Genomic DNA, 24,147 nt, shown 5'->3' on the forward strand with positions numbered 1-24,147 from the left:
CTTCTAAAATGTATGTCTTTTGGACTCTGGGAGAAAGCTGAGACTAAACTGGAGAGCAGCCATACAGGCACTAGGAGAGCATGCAAAAACAGACAAGGGCCCGAGCTAGCTAGTGGATTAGAAACTAGGACCTTCGCACAAGGCAAAGATGACACTGAGCCGCTCTTGGCTAATATTTTGTATTCCCGTCAGTCCATCTGCCTCCGCTTTAAAGTACTTTGGGTCAGCTCCATTTTCACCTCTTATGCACTGTGGAGTCAACATGATATGTTATTAAGAATCCATATGATGTCTATTGCTTTGTTTTGTTTTTTATCCACTTAAATTTCCATTTGCATTTTGGTCATCTGATAAGGTGCAGAGTTGTGTTTTTCAGTGCTTGGCGACTCAGACAACTATTTTCCAAACCCTGGGTTTCTGACATCATTTTATAGAACAGCATCAGAGTGATAACAACTTCAGTCATTGTACAGTCTTTACTAACTAAACATAATTTAAGAATTAAAACATAGCTTTATACTTTAAATATGCTGGTACAATTTAGTACAAAAATAAAAGGCAGAGAAATGCTTCCGTACACAAACACCATCACGTCATCAGTCACTTACTGACACTCAGAAACAGAAGAATCCTGAGTGAACCAGTTTGGTATAGTATCCAGCTATATAACAAAGAAGAAATTAGAAATACTGTATGATAATTTACTTTTGCCTTTTACATGGGGGCCACGGTGAAGGCTGAGGTGGGAGTATCCATTGAAGCTGAACCGCCACTAGATGGTGCTTTGGATCCACAGGGGAAAAAAAGAAGTCCAAAATGTAACTGATCTGTTTGCCTTTTTGCACACAAATACAAAAGTCTTTACTATAATCCAGGTTATTCATGCAAATGTGTCATTTTTGAAAGAAGAAGGTAGTCCAAATGGTGCCTCTTGTGATACCAGCATGTCTGTGATGAGTTCACCTTCCTTGCGTTGACTCAAAAAGTTACATAAAGGAAGAATATCCCACTTTTTCTTCGGATGTCCTCTTGTGGCCACAGCTGGTAGCCGTACAAAAAATGTCCGGAGCAAACTGTCTTTATAATTCTGATATATGAATACACTCTCTTTATCTCATATACACACATAATAACGAATCACATTCACTCAGTTCTTTTCTTGATTTGTTTTCTGCTCGTAAAGACAGCGTGTGCTATGATTTATCCCCTTGGAGAACCTGCAAAAAAAATCAGCGTTTATAAAACAGTTTTAGATTTCCATGTATTTGTGTTAGCAGCATGTGTACGCGTGCATGTTTGTGATTTGATTGGAATGATGATGCTTACCTACCTGGTTGCGAACTTTGTGGGATTTCTGCATCAGCACTCTCCATTGATCATACAACTTCATGGACATGCTGCTACAACCGTAGGCGTGTTTCCGCACCCAGCCGAAGAACTGCTTCAGCTCCCTGCGCAAGGTGGAGTTGGAGTCTCCGCTGGATTTTGAGTCGCAGGAGCCTGACATCATTCTCTCTGCAGGGAGGAGAAACCAGTAAAAAGGTATTAGGCATAGAAAAGGAGTGTGTGTGTGAATGAAGCTTGTAATAAGAAAGTGCTTTGAGTATTCAAATTGAGTCGAAAAGCCCTATATTAAGTACCAGTCCATTTACCATCTGACAAAACTTTAGTATAGAGTCTATACTATAAACTCTTATCAGGACATTGCACATTGGATAAAAACCCCTTGGATGTCAAGAGACACTTTACACTCATTGGATAGCAGTTCCTCAGTCACAGGGTTGGCTTGCCCTAAAGTAAGGGATTAAAGTGGGTGGGATTGATCTGGAACAGCATTCTGGCACTTTTAATAAATGAGTAATCAAATCTGAAGATTAGGCTGATACATAATGCCGAGGGAGTTAAATGTCTGTGTTGCAGTCTGGCATTGCTTTCAGCTGCCAGCGTGGACACGAGATCCCACACCCCACTTCACCCTCAAATCAGTTTTTAATTCCTGTGTTATGTTCACCTGAGGTGTCAATGTTGCGTCTGCGGTACTTTAGCATCTAGCTAGCACTGCAGAAGGGGAGCTAGCATAAAGATGTAACTTTTCAGTCAGCGCAGGTGTTTCTGTGCAGCATCTCATGCATGGTGTCTTGGACGCTTAATGTATTTCCCAAGGAGAGGAAGATAAGGACTTTTCAGCAAGTATTATACTTTTAATGTCCTAATTCATTCTTTTTTCATGATGTGAAATCTATTTCTAAACAAAATGAAGCAGGATTTTGTGTTATTCAACATTTGCATTAAAAATATTACGTTAAGAAATTCAGTACAGTTTAATAGAGGCTAAACTGGTTAGTTTTCATGCTATGAAGTTACAGTAACGCAGGGTCAGTGTTAAGTTACATGAAGGGCAGCAGATAACAATTTGAATTCAAGCCGATGATGCTGATGAGACTCATTCACCAAATTTTTACTTTTATACTGGCTTTATCCCGTCTAGACGTCAGAAATCAGCCATACAGTTTATTTAACATCTCCTTATATCAATTTGAATTCAACTGGATGCACCTGGATAAATCAAAAAAGCAGCAGTGATTCAACTTCTCAAGAAGATGACTTATTTAAAAGGGCTTAACTGAACCTCAAATGATCAAAACACATGCAGAAAACATCAAACATGGAAAGGTCATACTGTGCGTGCAGCAAAGTAAGGAGCTGCTGCTGATTCTGTTATTGTAGCTGTGGTGCTGGTATGGTAAATGGTAAATGGTTTGCACAGTTTGAATTTTGAGGTTATACACTAACAGTTAGTGACTAACTGTATATTCTGGGCTTATGCCATGCAAAACACCAAGGCAGAATTTTCACCTGGCTCAAATTTGGGGCTGAAAGTTTAAAGTAGTTATAATGGCAAAGGGAAATAAGCAAGTAATGCTCCAGTATGTTAAGAATCTGCAGAGCAGTACTCAAGCAAATGCAATTTTTCACTGTCAAAGACTTTTAAAAAAAGACAGATGAGTGACTGAAAAGACTTTGAGGAGAGAAGGGGAGACAGGATTAAACCCCCTCCCTGATTTGTGCTTTTTCAGCTTGCCCTTGCAGAAACCCTTCCAGAAAATGGAAAAAAAAAATCAAGGTTTTATGAACTGGGTTTTGTTTTCATAGTTGTGGTCTTTATTCCGATCAGTTATGATAACATTTTGCACAGCAGTTATGTCTGGGGAAGAAACAACCACAAGTGCTAACTACTTTGTGAACATGAGTAATGTTTTTTGAATTTTTTGTTGGTTCTGAAATTGTTTATTTTACAACCTATTGCAAGTAAAACATTATCAAAGTCTGGTTTGATTTTGTAATGTCAGGTTGGGCAAAGATTGCATTATGTTACATTGATGGTTAGGTTATTATTTTTTATTGTCTTTGACTGGATTTGTCTAACATAAGTAAAACTGCCAGTGCTATAAAAAACAACCTGGAAGACTGACCAAGAAGTGTATAAAACAGTACCACTGAGACATTGAGGCTGCCAGTTTTCAACAGCAGGAGCGATCTGTGGGATATGCACCCTATGATGCCTTAAAATGCTCTTAAAAACCTCAATAATGGACAAAAAATGACTTCTGAGTGCCCTTCTGACTGTGTACGAGTGTGTGCTCACCACTGTGGGGTGTGGAAGCAGCAGTCGGGTGGCTCCACTCACTCCAGATGCCAGCCTTGCGAGAACCGTAAATGCCCACGGGATTACATCGAACCTGGAGAAAATACATCATTAGAAAGGCTGAAAGCTACTCTGAAGTACTTAATCATTACACATCGAGACATATCCAACGTACCTGGACGAAATATACCGTTCCAGGTCTCAGTCCAGCCAGTCTACAAGAGGTCTGATTCCCAACATCCTCCATCACCTACATGACAAATCAAAGACACAAACACAAAAGCGCTGAGCGCTGGAGGTCTGACCACAGTATTAAATACCAATGGGCAAAAACGAAAACACAGGACCAAATCAAGATGCAGAAAACACAACCGCAAACCATGTACAGACCCAAACATGCATGAACCTCACATTGTTTGGTGGCTGCTGATCAGCATGTTTATGAAACTATTTTAATGTAACCGTGCCTGCTGGGTAAAATCTGTTCTCTATTATTTATTACAGAGCTGGATATGCTGGGACACACACACAGCAGCGCTTACAGGTACTCATGCAAACAGCATAACTGAAGACAGGCAAATAGAGAAGAAGAAAGGCACACATGCTGCAATTAATAATCTTGTCTAATAATCCTCACTTTCTCTCTGGCATCAGTCTATAAACACTTGTTAAAAAGGACTCAAACAAAAAACAGAACATGGAAATTACTGGCATCAAAAGTCTAATGATGTGATGTGGGGGAGCCAAACAGGCAGAAGTTACAGCTGAGCGTCTTACAGACATATTGAAGACATTAACAGCTGAGATGTATCCCTCCATTCCTCAGCATGACCTCATGATTAGGGCTGGTTCAGAGGGAAATGGTGCTTTGTTTTCACCATCGACCCTTTAAAACCACTCTGTGTCGAGTCTCCAGCTCTCCTCCTTCAAAATCATATCATCCCTCCTCCGCCTTGCTCCACTCCCCGCCTTTTCTTTTTCCACTTTGCGAGTCAAGACTTGCTTATATTACATCGGTGTAATTCCCCCTTAATTACAGGAGAATCTTCACTCTTACCCAGAGGAAAATGATTTCTGGGAAGCACCATCTGCGCGTCTTAAGGTTTTACACTGTGTTTTTCATTCATTAAAGGCTCGTGCGGAGTTACACATACAGTGGCTTTGGGCTGTAGCTTCTAGATTTATGACTAATGAAAATTTTTGACCAGCCCAACTATTAACTCATCTGGCAGAGGAGGCCTCAATCAGGCTACATCAGAGGTGATTACAGCACAAGGATGAGAAACAGCTGGGACAGTGCTGCTGTTATACAGAAAGAGACAAAGAGAACAGATTTGCATCCTTATAGCTATGGATTCTTGTCCTCTACCTTCCAGTCTTGGCTGTCCTCCAGCCTGTAGCGGATTTGGTATTTGGCCTGAAACAGGAAGTCTTTGAGAGCAGGCGGGGCCTCCCAGCGAACGCTCAGCTGGTCCTCCAACTGCCCGACGCGACTGACGGTCACACCCGATGGAGGGTCTGTGGTCACTGGAGAAGGAGGAATGGCATCAGGACATTAAGCATCACATGCAGAACTGATAATGAAAAACATAGTGAATATATTTAGGTCCTGTAGTGCAGGTGGAAACTGCTTCAACATCTGCACACAAAACGTCTGATCAGTGGCATGCCACATGATGTTTATCCGTTACTTTGATAGTGGCAAACATACAGAAAGTGCAGGAAGACAGAAACAGAACGCGTGGATGTAATGGTTCCATCTTTTTATGTCTTAACCAACAGTTAATAGCTGTTCATGAGAGATTACCCGACTCATACATTTGATTCCCTGCTGTAAGCTGTTGCCTGGATTACTAATGTATGTGTTATAAAGAAATCAAGATAGGAAATAGTCTGCTCTGCGAGAGAGGCAAATACTGCCTTGAATTTTATCAAATAGCTCTAACAGATGCTGTGGCTGACTAGAGGTTGATTTGAACCACTAATCTGAATTAAAACATTAATGTCACAAGCATTTTTTCTAGTAAAACAAAGCGTATTACAACAACAAAACTCTTTGCTTGGGGCCTTTTCTCTACTTCCTTATGTTTACACGACCAAGCAATCCATTCAATTTCAATTTTAAGCAGTAGGAGTGATGTCTTTATGTGTAACAACACATTGAAAGATTGCTCAGTGTTGCCGGAGGTTTGAGGTCTCTAGGCGCCTTTTAGTTTTGCAGAGTTGACTTGTGTGAGCTGGAAGAGGCATGTTCATCTGACAACAATTATCTTTTCAGCAAACAAACATGTGGTGACTGAGCATTATATTAACTTTTCTCGTTTTGGGGCTTTTGAGATCATTTCAGTATCTACTTCAGCTCCTTTTTTTCAGAATGCCATCATTGAATAGCTAGTAAATAAACAAGCTGATCAGAGGGAAGAAGAAGAAGATGGGAAAGATTCAGTGCAGGAAAAAATGGGAGTTGACACAAGAGGCTTTTTTCTTGAGAGAGATTATACAGTAAACCTAAGAGTAAAATAAGATTACTAATACTTTATTGGACACACATAGGGCTCAATGCAATTATAGCCAATGACATCTGCAGATGGAAACATAGGTTTTGTTAAAGTACACTGTAAAAAATACTTCCTTTTGTACAGGAAACTTTACTGTTAAAGTCTACCTTCTGTACTCTGCAACAACAGTTTCTTACTGTATATAATATTTTTAAACCTGTATTTCATATAAGCTTCACTGCTTTCTGGCTATCATTACACTGTAAATGTAACTGCATGTGCTACGGACACAAGTCCTGGACACTTGATTTTATCCACCTTTGGCAAAGGGACTGAAAATACCTGCATGCAAAGATGGCCCAGTGCTTTTTTCCATATATCATTTTTCTTCTGGCTCATATGTCCACAACTATAAGAACGGTTTATAGGCGTATTCAAGACACTGAAGATGCACGCAGGCTATATGCAACTATAGGGGTCTTGACCAAACCATGAAACCACACAGAACATCCACAGCAGTCAGACTAATTGCAGCACAACGGAAATAAACACGAGAACATGTGTAAAATAATGATTTGAATGTAAACATTTATATTCCCATAAGTTCTTGCGCTTGCCAAAGAAAAATATTTCATTATGTGCAGTAGCTTGCTCTTAACTTCTTTTCCTCAAAGGCATCAGAAGTTACAGTATTCGTCCGCATTCACCAAAAAACGGTACATTGCTGTAATTTTACACCAATTTGTTGCAGTGTTTTAACTGAAATAATTGATTTTATGCCACGGTTGATAACAAATGTATCTCTTTCACAATGCAAAACCAACATTCGACATGGGTTTTTGTGTCATTTTCTTGAAATGTGAGATTTCTTTTTTCCAGTTACATAATAATAAGGACCAAGGAGATCATTTTCTTTCTTTTGAATCGTGTTCTTCTATCCACTAAGTCATTTCCTTTTGATTTACTCAATAAAGGTAACAACTTAAAAATCAACAGAGACAATTTCTTTGTCCCGTGTTAAACTTCTAGAAAAGAGTGTTCCTGTTTCCTCACACTGTGATTGTTAGGCATGTGGCAAAAAACAGGGCTCGCAGGACTCGAGGCTTTAAAATAACAGAATATATATTGAATATGTGAATATATATAATACAGCATCTTTGTTCAAGATGCTAGAATTGAGCATAATTTAAAGTTATGACAGTAAACTATTGTTAATTGAAAAACTCTTTTTAACATCTATTTAAAAAAGAAAGACAAATGTTCCAGTATTAACAGATAAAACACACTGGGGCAATAACAGAATGATAGAAAAGTGTCAAATTGTTAGAAGAAAATGCTTATATATATATATATATATATATATACATATATATATATATATATATATATATATATATATATATATATATATATATATGGTAATGGTATTGTTCTCAGTCAACAGCAAATGTGTCACCCTGAGCATTATATGCATTTGGCAGTAAAAGTCAATGAGACGTGACAGATTACGGATGACTCATCGTTAACATATGCCTTTCCTCAACACGTCATCATTTCAGAGTCAGCGATGCAAGTTTCCTCTAGCCTCTCTGTTCAGAGGATTCCCTGTGAGTAAGAAATGCAAGGGAAACTGTGGGTGTTTCCGCCTCGCCTTCATAGCTGATCAGACATGACCATATACTCCAGTGAGTCACGGCACCCCGATGCAGGTGTGGTTGGTTGCTGTGTTTCATGACACGCTGCTGCTGTTGTGGTAACTACTTGAATAAAAAAGGGAGGCCAGTGCAGAAACCTCCCACTCTCTCTGCCTCTGTCTCTATACTGTTACCAGGACCTGCCCAGCCCTCAGGGTGTGTAAACAGGTGCGTGCATGCATACATTAGGAAGAAGAAAGGGATTACAACTTGATGGACACTTGTTTCCTTGCCAATGACGTGTTCACCTTCGAAACTCCAGATGGGCTTCTTCCAGTATATTGTCAGGAACATGTCAGGAGTAAACCAGGTGAAGAGTTCTTAGTTAATCAGGTTGTATTATTTCCGGCCCATGTCATAAAGCCTCAAAGCCCAAACTTTTCAAGCCTCGGGCGTCTACGGCCGCCTCAGAAACAGGATTAGTCCCAAGGATCAGCCAGGAACATTCCTAGACTAGATAAAAGGGGGTTATAAGGTGGTGTGCATGTGTGTTTTTTCACATTTGTGTATGTGTGTGTGTCCAGTGAGCATGAGTAAAAAGAAAACAAGCTCATCAAAAGGGAGGGCGTTTCCAGTCATCACACAACTTTGCCTATCCAGGTGTCAGCATGCATGTGACTGAATGTGTGCATGTGTGTCTGTATGTGTGAGTGAGTGTTGAGGATAATGATGTATGCTCCGTTGGCTTAAACCGCACTAAGCTAGGCATAACAAAGCTTTAAAAGGAATTGCCTCTCAGTTTCTATCAGCGAGAAGCCGGATCAGTGCTTGTGAACAACTTTCTTTAAAAGGCAGAATTCACAGAAGTCAAGCCAATGACCTGTCGGTGGAAATAAAAGTTGTTTCAATCACAGGTACTGACTTGGGGGCCACAAGATAAATCGAAAAGGAGTCTTGAGATGATGAACCTGGCAAGGAATCAGCGGCTTAGTCTCACTGAGGAGCTTTAACGTTATTTAAAAATCCCCCCACCCCTCCAAAACCATCTGATAGTATCTTCTAATCTATACTATGTAGTGTGTATATTGTATAGAGTTGAACCGAGTATAGAATACTGTATATGATATTTACACTTTAAGAAATGCCTTAATAAAATGTGGCAAAGAAATTTGACATAATGGTAACAAATTAGAGTGAAAATCGCTCTTTACGAAAAATACAGCATTTTATTTTTTTACATCTTTTTTACCTTCCTGTTGGATTAGAAAGCACTCTCATATTCCTCAAATCAGTATGAAGCAACTGAGAATTTCAGCTTAGTTTAAGATAAGACTAGAAACAGACAAATTCATTAGGTATCCTGGCTTTGTGCAGACTTGAAGTAACTGCTGCTGGCTAAGAAAAGTTTTGGCAAATAACCTCCTGTAAAACCACAAATTGGTGTCGTTACACTATGTTTTAAACAAATGCGATGCATTTTAGTGGCACTTGAAGGTATGTTTTAGATTTAGCATTCTTAATGACAAGGGAAGCTAGCTGCACAGCAAAGAAGGTGGTCTAGATAGTTTCTTGTCACTCTCAGTAAGAAAGATAAAGGCTGTATTTCCATAACTGTGGGAGTGTGACTTTAAACTAGCCTGGACTGGACAAATTGGCGGTACTAGAATTGGCTAATTTTGTTAGAAAACATCATGGCGTCCTGCGTCAGGTACAGTGTTTTCTCAAAGTTTGCTGTTGGTCTTGTTCTATTTGTAAAAATTACAGTGTTTCATCTTTAATGTTTTGAATCAGTTATTTTCTCATGTTTAATCTTGGTTTTGCTGTGAATGTTCAAATAGTGAATTAGCACAAGGAAATTCACTCAGTGGTTGAACCTCCGGCAGATTGGATGAAAGATCAGGTAGACATTTTTTCCTTCTGAAGGCTAACAAGCCTGAAAGGTTGCTGCAAATCATCCTAGATTACAGCCAGAGGCCTCATCGACACTGAGATCAAGGCTCTCAGAGCAGCAGATGAAGCACAAGGGTCAAAGCGAACTTCTTCTCACACTCACCCACGTCTAGGATGTCAAGGGTGATGACATCAGAGGTAGCCCAGCCTAGCTGGTTTGAGGCCTCCACCCAGATCTCGTAAGGTGTGAAGAGGTGCAGGTCCTGGGTGATGCTGCAGGAGTACGGCTGTGTATGAGTGTAATCTGCACACTCTTTCTCTGTCCCATACCATCTGAAAGAAAAACAAAAAATACTGAACTCCACACAGCATTCAATAATGATCCTTCTAAAACACAATTTATTCCATGACGTGGTACAAGTTGCTAATTTATCCAGCTCTAGCATTTCTCTCAAATCTTTATACCAATTGAAATTGAATACAAACTATCTGTAGGTGCAGCATATAGACTTATTTTCCTTTTGGTGTTTTAAAACGGTTGATTCTTCTTATTATTTTTATTTAAAATCTATATATTTTATAGCGCTTATACCCCATATGAAAATCATTTTTAAATGTTTTGCTTCCACACTGAACCAACGTCTCATGACACTACTATTATTGAACAGCGTTCACTCTGGGTATCATGTGTGTTATTGTTCTTGAAAATAAATCCAGTGGTATTTGGATTTGTTTCCACCTCTACTTAGACTTCTTTCATGGGATTTTCTAAGGAATGTCAGTATTGTAAAAAAAAACCCAAAAAATCTTATGAAATATACTGATTTTAACTGAAAACATTTGCGGTGGGCTTACTCGTTTAAAACCTTGGCTGCATTTTCATGTTTTATTTTGTTTTTCACTTCATCCATTAAGTTAGGCTACTGAGAAATGTTACTAACTGGCCAAAAGCCCTCTGTGCCAACTGGACAGTCATAGCACAATAGTAGTAAGTAAGCATGAAAGGTCTCGATGCTTGCTTAACAGTCCAGTTAAGGAAATCCCAGAGAGTTGATTGTGTTCATCTGGATGCAATGTTTTTAGTGGGATAAAGCTTTCATCACTCATCCAAGTGAATTCTTCAGTCTCTAAGACTAAAGAAATCACTTGGATGAGTGAAAATGCTGCATCCAGATGAAAAGAATCAACTTTCTGGGTGAAAGGCTTTCTTTTTTTCCCAGCATGGCGTTGATAGGTCCACTATAAGACCAACTGTACAACTACTGAAAGACTTTTTTTAAAAATGGTTTAGGTTTCTCGGACAATGTTGGAAGAATCTATTGCTGTGAAAGTTATTCCTTTTCTGCTTTTGCTTTGTGTGAAAAGTGAAGCTTTGGCTGTCTTGTTCAGGTTGTCTCATTCACACTCTGTGAGCATAACTCTGGTTTGGGGTGTTGCTGTTGTTGCTCTGAGGCTTAGAGGTTTGATGGTGGGTTTGCAGTGGTGGATTCCTGTTTTTCCATGAAGTAGTTTTGCTCTTTCTTGTCCCTTAGTTGATCATTGCCCCTTAGATCATTGATTTTTTCTATCCACGAATCGTGCAAACCAAAGTAACTATGTTGGTCAAGTCAAGACAAAACTGTCTGATTAGTAACTGCAATCTGATTACAACGTTTAGAACAGTGATGTAATGAACAGTAACTATCTGCTTGTCCAAAGCTGAACATTCTCACATATAGCACACAAGCAGAGATTATCTGTCACAGATGTGTTCTTACTAATGGAACTACTCCCTTTGGTTTAGGAAAATGGGTGTCGGCTTTCTAGAGTGACACATGATAGCCACCAGCTAACTGTTCTCACATGGGTTCATTTGGATACTACACAAACTGTGTATTAGGGAGCTGGCAGGATAAAGTGTGCTTAATTTGCAGTCCGAATGATTCAGATGTTTGCATTCTCGTGCAAAGCTGTGTGTGTGTAGGTAATGTGTAGATAGTAGTGTAATTGATTTAGATCATTTAAAAAACAGTGAATTGAGTCACTTGTAAAAGTTAAGCTGCAGTGCGTGTGTGCATACCTGAGTTTATACTTGAGCTTGTACTGCGTGCTGATATTAGTCTCTCCTTTTCCCCCCGGGGCCCAGCTACAAGTCAGGTCTTTGGTGTTCCTGGACCAACAGGTCAGATTGATTGGCTTCACTGGAGGCACTGGGAGACAATGGGGTGAAGATGGACAGAGAGTAGGACGAAGACAGAGGGTGGGGGAAATTTGTGAAGAGAAAAGAGAGGAGAAAAAACATGGCAAAGGAGAAATGATGAGTGAGGGTACAAAGTGATATTCCTCTGAAATAGCTGTTGTTTTGGGGTTTTTGTTACTGGTGTGTGTATGTGCATGTTCATCTCTCAGAACACAAGGTGCTCAGGTCTAGTGTCACACAGAGATGAAGATCTTGTTGATTGCATCTTTCTGTGTGTGTGTTAGAGAGAGCGTGTTTATGGTTTTGTGTTCTTGCAGTTCTAGTAAGCATTCTCATCACGGTTAATAATAGTAGTAAAAGCTCTTTAAACTTACTGTAATGAAAAAAGACCAAAGAATACAAAAGGTAATGAACACAGATCGCATTTTAAAGACTTAAATGATGTAGAACATTATTATCAACACCAAGTTAAGTGATTTATATAATTTGGTTTCTTCACTTATCTCTCACTATGTTTCTAAATCCAAACATAAAGTACACAGGCTATACTCACTGGACACTTTATTAGGTACACTTTGCTAGTACTGGCTAGGCCCCCTTTTACCTTCAGAACTGTCGTAATGCTTCATGGCACAGATTCAACAAAGTGCTGGAAACATTCCCCAGTTTTAGCCCCTGTGGACACGAGAGCTTCACCCAGTTGCTGCACATCCCCGATGTGAATCTCCTGTTTCTTTACATCCCAGAAGTGATCTATTGGGTTTAGATTTAGTGACTGTGGAGGTCATTGAAGTACATTATTTAGAGAGATTATTTGAGCTTTGTGACATGGTATGTTATCCTGCTGAGAACATCCATCATCAGAGGACGGTGGTCAGCAACTACACTCGGCGGGGGCTGTGATGTTTAAACGATCCTCGTTTGGTGCTTTGGGATCCGGAGTATTCTAAGAAAATATCCCCCACACAATTACACCACCACTGCCAGCAGACTGAACCACTGATACAAAGCAGGACGGATCCATGCTTTGATGTTCTGAACCTACCATGTGAATCTTGCAGCAGAAACTCATCAGACCAGACAACATTTTTCCAGTTGTTTATGTCCAATTTTAGTGAGCCGTGTGAATTGTTGGTTCAGTTTTCTGTTCTTAGCTGACAAAAGTGGCGCCTGGTGCGGTTTTTTGCCGCTGTAACCCCTCTGCTTTAATGTTGAACATGCTGTGCGATCCAAGATGCTCTTTTTCATACCTCGCTGCAATAAGTTGTTATTTGAGTTACATTGTTACAGTCTGGCCATTCTCCTCTGACATTTGACATCAACAAGGCTTTTTCACCCAGAGAAATGCCATTCATTTCTCTTTTTCAGACCATTCTCTGTAAACCTAGAGAAGCTTGTGTCCCAGTAGATTAGTAATTTTAAAATGCTCTGCAACCAACAGCCACGTCACATTTAAAGTCACCTTCTTCTCAGCAAGTTGTGCTGACCATGTCTGCATGCCTAATGAGTTGCTGCCATATGATTGGCTGATTAGATAAATGGGTATACCTAGCAAAGTGGCCAATGAGCGTATGTTTTTTTCCAGGACCCACACCTGCCAGTTCCCTGCCATAATAACATGGATGGCATTACTAAGTCTTGCCACCCTGTTAGTGAGATTATTGCTATTTAACTGTCACTATTCAAGTCCTTATATGTCTACTTGTATTCTGGCTACAAAAATAAGCACATTTTTCATAGTCTCATACTGTTTCAGAGCAAACAGGAATACGCCATATTAGAGTTGTCATAAGCCCCAAATCAGTAAGTTCTATGAAGTTTACTGTACCAATAAAAAAAAAGAAAAACAGTACGTCTCAAAACTGTAGAAGTACAGACATGTGTGTTTGTGCGTGTGTAAAATGTCAGGCCCATACTTTATGAGTGATAGTGCGAGTAATGGACCACACAGGTGGTTAAAGCGTCGGGCAATAGAGGCCTCTCGCTGGGCCTGAAGGCAGGAACACTAAACATAAAATACAGCTACAAATGTGCAGGGACACTTAAAAATCTGCCCACTACCTGGTTGCTGTTTCCTTTTACTCCCATTTCCTTTTCATTCCATTCATCTCTTTGGTGTATTGCTCCTCTAAGTCCTCGCCTGCACTTATACATTTATGTAACATTTCCTCGTAGCGAAGCAGAGAAGCAGATGCAGAGAATCGTCAGAGGAATAAGATTATTTTAAAGTTATACATTTTATACTTCAACTTACTGCCAACATAGAGACAGGAGCCAGCCAGTATGTGTCCCTTGTGATTGTGACAGACAAGGTTGTCACCAGATGTTTGCTTGGAGGCATTGAGTCCTGCCAGCGTCACACTGAGGTTAGTCGCGCTAAGCACTCTGTAGAAGGAGCTGGGCAGCTGTTGACCATTCAGTGTCCAGAAAAGCGAGCTGGCGTGGACGCCAAGTTCGGGGTGGACCCAGCAGCTGGCTGTCAGGTTAGACCCAATGCGAAGTACAGGGTCCTGAGGGTAGATGATTGCTACATCTGGAGGAGGGTGGGAGGACATGGATATTAGAGGGAGTATGTCTTTCGAATGGTTTTAAAGTTTAGGCTAATATTTGAAAAAGTTACTGCCTGTGTTCAAGGGGCACTTCAGATGTACTAAAGTGTAGCTGAAGACAAAATATCCAATTATCTGCTGGAACCTTTATTAACAGTTTCAGAATTGTGCCCTACTTCCCTTTCATTTTTGGAGCCTAGTGACTTCGCTCTCGGCCCCTCAACTTTCTGATAATGCTCTGGTGCTTTTCACCACCTCCAGCTGGATAATGTTGCTCTATTTCAAATTCCTGTTCCCTGCTTTCCAGAACCACTCAGTCCTGCACCGTGCTCTCAGGTTTAGTGTTTCTTGGCTCTAGTGGAGCTTTGTTAGCAGGGCAGTGCTTATCTTGTAAGCTGAAGGCATGCTGTTTCTGGTCATAACATGGACATGTCCTAACATATTAGTCAACGTGTTTTTATCATCTTGAGACACTGCTCTGGTTCTTTTACTCGGAATCTGTTTCCAGCATAAAGTCCCTCACCCACAGATGGGTTCTGACTCGTCAGACTCCATCGACAGCTAAACTGGTCCTGCTGCAATGTGGATATGAGGGGCTGCCAGGCATGTTAGCAGAATCCCTGGCAATTTTATTTCACAGCTCCACTCCAACAGCTTCCTGAGCCTCTTACTACAAAGCCACACTGTACACCCTACAAGCCTTTTCCCCCCTCACTGAAACCCCTAACAGAATGCTACACAGTGGCACCATCAATATATGCTTGATGCCATGCCTGTGCAGGGTTTTACACTCTGTGCTCCCTGAGCTCATGAGCACAGGAGTTCAAGAGTAGCAAAGATAAGTTTCAGTATTTATGGAATGCAATGACTGAGCGTGAATCAACTTATTGTGAACAGTGAGACCACTGAGGCACACACAAATCCATATGGAATCTCATCAATGGTGGAGTTAGACACTCCCATGGTTGTAGCTTGGTTGATTTTGCATGCCTGTCTCAGCATATGCATTCATGTTTGGCCACCACATGTAGCTGCGGGCCAATGTCTTCATTCTTGAAACCCCTGAAATGGCCTCATGAAGTTGTACTTGTGCTGGAATTATCAAAAGGCTTTCCCACAGTATGAAGCCCTCATCCACACATCTTCTACCTCCAACTCACGTTGTCGCCTTACGTAGCACTGCATGTAAACTCTACAGGGCACCACATCACAGTCAGCCCAGTCCTATGTCTGATTCACCTGTAAAGGTTTGCTGTGCCTGGTTTGCAGTGGAAATCTACTGAGTTGTCAAATTTAAGCCTTCCTTATATTCCATGACGTAAACACAGGCTGCCCAGCATTTTAGCTGCTGTAAGTTGTGTGATGCCCTATTTTCCTCTAAAAGTCAGATCAGCTCTTTTTGGTATGTCACTATCACCCTGTGTTTTGGCAATTAGGTATTAATTCTTTTGTTCTTATTTTACGTGTAAGCGGAAAACGATGGGCAAAGCCTCATTCCACAGCCTCATTCCTTAGTTTGTGTTCCAACAGTGCTGCCCTGCCCAGCGCATCACATTTGAAACATCACTGTCATGAAGGTGGTTTGCTGCCCCCTTGCTGTACCGCGACAGTGGGTTTGCTCACTGTCTGCTGCATGGTTGGCTAGCTCAACTCCCTGCTCCAATCTGATTTTGTCCTCTGCTTGTGGTGGCTGATTTCTGCACACCATCCTCAGTGAAGCCACATTTCAAATTCCCGCACTGAGAAAAAATGGCTTTTTTTGTACATTACTTGAAATTTGTTGAAGAAAATTCAGAAGAAAATGAACTCTGAGTCAGTTTTTCTTGTTTTTCTGTAAATCCACCAAATGAAAATAATCCAAATGTTAAAGCATTAATGGGACAACTGGCATTGCACTGATTAGTTAGTGCTATTTGTGAAGAAATGTAGTTAATGTTTGGGATTCACAGGTTTGCCAGCCTGTTATGTAACAATTTACCAGTGAGCAAAAGATAACTGCTTATTTGTGCCATATTTGTTGCCCGTTAAGGAACCTCGTCCTGTTGTAGATTATAGCTTTGGTACCTGTTTAGGACTGTTTGTTTTATATAATAGCCTCGCCTCTGTCAGTGCGCCCCAGGGCAGCTGTGGCTACAATGTAGCTTGCCATCACCAGTGTGTGAATGTGTGTGCGAATGGGTGAATGACTGAATGTAGTGTGAAGCGCTTTGGGGTCCTTAGGGACTAGAAAAGCGCTATACAAATGCAGGACATTTACCATTTACCATAATTGTTGAAGGTTGCGAGACCCACTTCTGCTGAAATATAAGTTTTAATATAGAAAAAGCACAGCCAACATAGCATGACACTGATTACTTTTGTTTTGCCCTCATTTAGACCCCTAACAGAACGTTAGAGTAGCAATAATTAAAATCTTACTGAGAAAAAACCCTCCAAAGTTTTTCTTTTTTCCAGTGTCCTGTCTAAACCATCTGCTTCATGATTCTGTGACAAAAATCTGCAACTAATAAGGGATGAAATGTCTGAATTGGATTATCTCTCACAATCAAGCAAATGTGCATGCTTGTGCATGCTGAGCTTCATGCTGTAGTATGTAGTGCAAATGCTTCTATGTAAAATTATTTGGGCAATGCAGAGTTTGCGCTATTTTGCGATAAAACATCTGACAGAAAGAGCACAGACATGCGCTAATGCAGTTTCGTTAGATCTCTTAACCCTCCCTCTCTCACTTGCATTAGCTAACACTGACGCAGTTCAGTTTCGTTGCGTTTTTGTATTTTTAGTTGTTTTAGCAAAGAAGCTGCTAAATGGTCAGAGAAAGAGTTTAGCTGTTTATCTCTTTATCTTATCTGACAACTGAAAGTCAAACAGTGGAGCTTTGATCTCACTACACGTGAACAAAATGATAAAGGAACAAAAAAAGATGGGGATATGGAAGAGAAGAGAGGAGACAAGAGGAGACGAGAGTTGAAAAAAATGACGCTAAGTCCAACGTATTGAAAAGCGCGGAACTGTGGAAAACCTTTTATGAAGGAATGAGCGAGGAACACTGACTGAGAGCATCAATACTTTGTTAGACCTCTGTAAATCTGTGCCCGGGGCCACATCTATTCAGCTGCCAGCCACCTTGCGCTTACAGACAATGTTGTGGGTCTTTTATGGAGGAGTCGCCTTTGAACAAGCGAAATCAACTGTAACTCCGCTCCAATATTAATATGGTAACCCCATCTTGAGCTCTGACACAACACTTGCACACATTTATGCACACACAAATGAACACAAACAAACACTTGCACAGAGGCTGGGTTGTCTTTGTCACCGGATACAGTGAACTGCGATCCATCTGAATAACAATCAGTGTTTATGTATTCCAGGCACTGAGGACATTGCCCCTGAGCAGGGTGCGAAGCCCCTTTAACACTCCTTCAAACACGGCGGTTCTAGACGAAATTACTGCTGTTTATTGCCTCTTGGACACACTCACTGGAGGAAATGGTTTGTAAAATATTATTTGTTTGGAGAGGTTGAGGCAACTCGAAACACAGCTCTCATTGGGGCAGGAGACGAGCTTAAGCCTGCGATGGAGATGGATGAAGTTACGGGGCGAGTTCAGCCGAGGAAAAGTTTTGAACTTTTGTTTGAGAGTGAAAGGTCTCCAGTGGACTTAAGCGGTATTGAGGCTGTCAGTCTTCAAAGGTACATGCCACCTCCTCTTTGTATTAAAAAGCTCCTCTCACTCATTCATGCAACGCTTGAAAGGCAGCCAATACTTTTCTCTGTCTGCTTAATAGAAGTACATGTGGAACTTTTTGAGGGGCCGCTTGGACAAGCCAAGTGAAAGAAGTCACGCAACATTTAGTGACAATGAGCCATGCAACGTCGTTGGTAAAGAGACCGAGGAAACAGCAACGGATGTTATTTGTTTCTCTTGAGTTTTTTGTTTTTTTACAGGTTTACATTTGAGTTATTTAACTGATGGTCTTATCGAGAGAGATTAAATTAGCTTATCTTAGTTTAAATAGGGCGCACAAAAGGAAAATATAGGATAGAATAAGTTTGTTTCTGATTAAAAGTCTGTTTTGTTTTTAAAAAAAAGTTTTAAAAAAATATGATAATATCCTACATAAACGTCTCATTGTTTGTTCACAGAAAACTAAAAATGTAAAAGTTTATGAGCTGCAATGAAAACTAATTATATGTTAGTGCAAAAAAAATCCACATTTAAACTGTTTTACTATGGTGGCATTCGTAAACCGCAGCATAGTCAGTGAAAGGGAAGCAAAGTCCATTATTACAATGAATAACATGGTAATGACCGATTATGTCGTATAATAAACAGCAGGGTGGCTTATGATCAGGGCCCATTGTCTCCTTTAAGCCCTTAAAACTGTAGTTTCTTTTATTAGTGCCTTTGAAACAGGATGAATAGCAGGAGATCCTCACAGTGGAGCTGCTGTTTGCCAGCAAGCTCGCCATAAAAACTAATCCAACCACTTAAAGAGTGAAATGGACATAACTTTGATTTATTTAGATTATTGTGCATTAAGCTGGTGGTTAACATTCTCCACAACCCCAGCAGATGATGTCATTGTGTTGATGCGGTTCGTAAAGCCCCCATGCTCTCCATGTGTTTAACGAGTTATGGCCTGACTTGTTGAAAATCAGCCTCATGGGAGATGAGTTCTCTCTGCAGGGAAACGACCAGTTTACTACAGCAGGAGCCCATCTATAACATGAGCTGTCAAGTGGACAAAGTGGCCGTTTTCTTTTTTCGTTTTTTTAAATGTATCCAGAAAGCCAGCAAAGTGGATCCAGTATGTGTCCCAAGGAAGTGACCTGCTGTTATGTAAGGCAACTTAGGAAAGAATCCGTGGAATTGGTGTTATTTTAGATTGGAAACACATTGTAAAACAGTATTATTAAAAAAAAAAAAAAAAGACCCCTGCAATTCCTGCATGTTCTTATATGGGGTTCATACAATATTTCTTGTATGGAAACTATTTGTGGTCAACTATTTTTACTCTACTTGATATGAGCATAATATTTATTAGATTTATCCTTCTGTGTGTTTTTTCCAATGACTAATATTTCTTCTTAAGTAATTGTGTCCCACGTGGTATCACTAAAACACTGTTGTGCAAAAAAAAACCCTGCATTTCCCCCTTCAAAATCGTATTACTACAGCGTAATAATCCAATATTAACTTGCCTAATACATTTCTAAAACGTTTTACTGTAGTAGCAGCAAAAGTCTATTTTTACAACATATTTATCGCCAGAATCAAACATACCGGAGCAGGACTTACACTGTCACATGGTGCTGGTGTTTACATTGGGATATTAGGGTGACACTTGGTTTGCATTGATTTCTTCCGAAAACTACATGAATATTAAATTAAAAAATAAAATTAAAAATTAGAATAAAATAAAATAAAACATAACAAACATATATAGCCAAACCCCCCAAAGCCTTCCCCAGCACTATCGTAACTTTGCGCATCGATGGACATCTGTGTGCAACTTACGTGTGGACAAGGACACCACGCCGGGAATGTGCAGCGTGAGGAAAATCAAGCAGAAATCCAAGACGCCTTTCATTTTCCACCAATTACTTTTCTATATGTCTTGACTTCTCGTCCTCGTGTTGTTGCTCTGTCGCCTTTTTTTCCCGATCGATCCTGGATACAAATTACGCACAGCAGAAAGAGGAAAAACACCACGGGTTCCAGGACCGGATTTTATTAACTCTCGGGACTGAAGAAGCGCACTAGAAAAAGTGTGACCAAGTGTGGAGGCAAAAAAATCACCCTCTGATAAGTCTTGGAGTAACTTGTCCTCATTAAAGCCAAAAAAAAAAGCGTGGGCATTACCACGTCCTGTTTGCAGTCTTCTCCCTTCTTAATGCTTCCTGCAGCTAAATCATACACAAGTTCATACTTTTTAAGCCCCTCCCCTCTCTCTCGCTCTCTCTTGCTCTCTGTCTCTCTTCCCACACAGTCGCCAGTCATTTCCCCCTCTTTCCGTCCTTTCCCTGCTTTTTTTCTTTCTCTCTCTCTAAGGCTCTCCCCCCTTGAGTGATGGTTAGAGCCATTCACTTTCACTGAATCACTCTGTCTCTGTTACTTTCCATGCCTCGGGTCTGTGCTTTACAATTTTTCACCATATGAGGCTATTGAGTTAGTGAGTGCTACAGGAAAGGTTGCCAAAGCTAAATCTTGTCTCTCCATTTTAATCCTTGTGTCAATGAGGAGATTCTTTTTCTTCCTAACAGACTCCCAAGTGAATTATGACATTTCCTCATTAATTCTTGCCGAGTTCTGCTCAGATATTTAACAGTGTTATATTATGACGTAATGATAACTGTATCCCTTAATCCTTTTAAATAAATTCCTAAGATCTTTTAATGTGCAATTTTTGTTTTCTTTTGTTTGGTTTGTTGCAGGGATGTTACCATTGAAACGTGTATCTTTGTTCAGCCTGTGGATAGGGAATATTTTCATTTTATTGTTATTTTTTAATCTGCATTGATCGGTCTTGGAGCAAACATCTAGCCTACAGCTGTTCCACTTTTTGGGCACACTGGCATCAAAAATTAAATTGTTTAGCATTAAAAGGGAAATTAGCTTTAGAGACTCTTTTATGTTGGCCACCAGGGTTTATTCAACGGGAATGCACGTGACGGAAATATGAAAAACTCGTTCCTTAACATTAACAGTTCCAGCTCTATTGTAGTGAAACTGCCAGCCACTATGGCTAGACACTGAATAAGCAATAGTCAAAACACAGAGCTGCCAAACACCCACAGACTGCTTCACTCACTGCTGATTTATTTCATCTTTATTCAGTGTGACCTTTCAGTCTAGATTATCATCATCAAATATGTAAACACAAGAGCCAACAGACTCATAGATGCTGGGAAGATTAACCAGTCTCCTGACCACAAAAATAACAGGCCTTTTTCTCGGCAGTCATTTCGTCTTGTCATAGTCTGGGTCGTTAACGTTAACAGTCTCGCCGTTCCCCCTAAACGTCCCACCGAATCAGTGGCTCCCTAAAATACATTTGCACCTGTGCTTTTACTTTAACAAGTTGAAATTTCACACACAACGTTTCTGAAAATGAAGCAGCTAAATGGAATTGGACCATTATTCATTTGAAGTTGTTCTTTGACAAGTCCAAATATCTCCAGTATAAAGGTCAGCTAGGCAAGGAAACGCCTCAAGGAAACTCATGAGTGATTCAGGGAAAAGGCAGTGGTCATAAACATCATGTTGTCATACATCACCGTTCATGTAACTTCAGCTTTCAGAAGACATGCAAGCAATGTAAAATATATGAATATATATAACTGAATATACCAGCAAAAAGCTGCAGACTAATCCAAGCAATAGAAATTCTACTTTTTGTCTTTATGGAAGAATGGATAAAATAAACAAAGTGCAGTCCTGTGGATGCCAGTAACATAATGTGCATAATTTTGAAAATAGGAGCAGACAATGAAGATCTCAAGGCTGATATTAACTGGAAACGTTTCAGAAATATGTTCATGCACGACTATGCACACATGAAAAACCAGTGCCTGCTTATTTTGGCCAATCAGCATCTAATTTATACTGAAGATAAAATTCCTCAGAAGAAGAAGACAAGGGTGACTTTTGTTTCCAGAGAAGAAACTCCAATTCCACAGAGGAAAAGTTGCCCTCCAGCGGAGGTGTGGTATCAGCTCAGTTTAAATTCATCAGGATCTGAGTGGGAGTCCTCTGACACAGGAATCCGGCAACTCGTTGGCTGCTTCAACAGACGCTAGAGGAAATGCAGTGACATGGGTCACACTGCGATTGAGAACAGTGAGACATGTGGGGCCCAGAGTTTGTCTGGAGAACAGGAACATTTTCATGTTCATGGTTTAAATGGGCGCTGTGACTAATATTTGACTAACATGAGTTAGTCTTGCTTGTCCTTTCCTGGTTGAGTCAGCAGGAGTGCGCCCACAGTGCCAGCCTAACAGCCACGATGACCTTTAGGTCCTGGCCTACAGGGTCCGCCATTATCCTCCCTCAGAGAGGGCTCTTGTTTGTGGGACAGTTCCCGCTCGTGCTCTATAGTTATTTTCCAGGAAGCGTGAAAAGAACTGTGACACTGACGTGACTGTTTGTGTCACTTTTCCGAACATTTCGCTCATTCGCCTATTCGCAGTGTTAGAACAGTTAATTCATGGCAGACCTTTGTCACCATCTTGGCCCTGTGAGTGAAATTGATGTGTCAGTGTCTTGGCTTGTGGGTTTTATGCTGCTATTGTCTCCCATTTTTATTGGCACGCACACATGCACGCCTCTCTCACACTCAACATCCACGAGCTCCCTCTTCCTTCTCTGTTACATGTCGGAAAACACATGCATACAAAGGCAAACACTGCCATCGCAGTGTGGCATAAACAGTCACAGTGCCATGCAAATAAAACCTCTTACAGCCCAGCTGTCCTTAATCCAAAACCCCACGGGCACAGAACGGAAGTGTTGAGAAAGTCAGCGCTGATAGTTACGTGAAGTAAGACACGGAGAATCGGAAAGATCGCGAAAGCAGCAAAGACAATGGTGAACATGACGGGGAAGCCTCCTCTGTAGTAACACCAGTCATATAAGGACCACAAGATGAGAGTGCAGGCTCGGTGTAAACAAATGGCAAATGTCTGTCAGTGTCGTGGCATTTCTTATTGTCCTGCCCTGTACAAGAAGACTGGTTTCACATTTATCTGCAAAGTGCTTACCTTAATTCTGAGTACATTGAAGCTTTTGTAACATCACTAGGTTGAAAATCATTCCGCCTTAATTAGAGTTACAAGTGAGACATGGAAGCATTTTAAATGGGCTTTCAAGCAGATCAAGATATGCATGTTGTGCAAAGTCATCTAATTAGTTCAGTGAAACATTTCTAAAAAGAAAACATACAATTGTAACTCAGCTTTATCTTTTTATAAAGACAGTCAAACTGATTGTCAAGGGGGCAAAGACACACAGACAAACAGACACACAGACGGAGTGGGAGTAATCAAGGAGAATCAGGACATTTCCCCAATCAGGACTGTTGGAATACCAAATTCTTCAAAAAAAAAAAAAAGTAAGCAAAACGTCTAAAATGATTTATTCCAGCCCTCTTTAACCTCTCTGAGACATCTTTCATCAGAGAGATGAGAAATGAAAGATAAATAAAGAAGGATATAAGCAGATATCATCGTCATTTGACAAAATACGGAGCAACAATGTTTACGCAGAGCAGCAGAGGAAAGCAGTAGCTCTGCAGAGCTGAATACACACGCGCCGTTTGTTGCCTTTTCTTTCCTACGCTGAGTGAAAAAATGATTAAGAAAAAAATGATGGGATTATCCATCATATCAAATTTATAAAAAAACTTGCCAACTAAAGCCGCTGTTATTTCCACAGCTCAGGAGTGCCATTGCAATCAATGGCACTCCAAATCCACCAAAAGCTGCTAAGCTCCAAGAAGTTAAAGAAAAAAAACTACTTAAGTCACTAGATAGCATGCATTGCACTGCTTGGATTAATTAGGAACTGGAATTACAAGTAATATTTTCTTCTTTTCATAGTTTAATGTGGATAAAAGAGGGTGGGGACATTTAAACATGTATATACATGTATTTATGTAAATATGTAGCACATGAGTCGATAGAAATAGTGGTGTAAAAATATTTAAAACATTAGATTACATAATTGTGATTGAACTTTTTAACTTGA

General features: G+C 40.3%; 1 protein-coding gene across 1 annotated transcript; it reads right to left on the bottom strand.

Moving 5' to 3' along the window:
- Window positions 1–697: 697 nt before the first annotated feature.
- On the bottom strand, window positions 698–20,225 carry crlf1a (cytokine receptor-like factor 1a). The gene is made up of 9 exons (XM_085342897.1): window positions 19,921–20,225; window positions 14,102–14,380; window positions 11,728–11,857; window positions 9,832–10,001; window positions 5,016–5,173; window positions 3,822–3,896; window positions 3,647–3,740; window positions 1,331–1,515; window positions 698–1,217 (listed from the first exon to the last, which is right to left on the bottom strand). The coding sequence occupies exons 1-9, from the start codon at window positions 19,991–19,993 to the stop codon at window positions 1,194–1,196; spliced, it is 1,188 nt and encodes a 395-aa protein (XP_085199023.1). The 5' UTR covers window positions 19,994–20,225; the 3' UTR covers window positions 698–1,193.
- Between the last annotated feature and the right edge of the window lie 3,922 nt (window positions 20,226–24,147).

The sequence above is a fragment of the Diplotaxodon limnothrissa genome, linkage group LG19, assembly GCF_057381915.1.
Source record: "Diplotaxodon limnothrissa isolate DT_005_m linkage group LG19, D_limnothrissa_male_GT1.1, whole genome shotgun sequence".
Lineage (NCBI taxonomy): Eukaryota > Metazoa > Chordata > Actinopteri > Cichliformes > Cichlidae > Diplotaxodon > Diplotaxodon limnothrissa.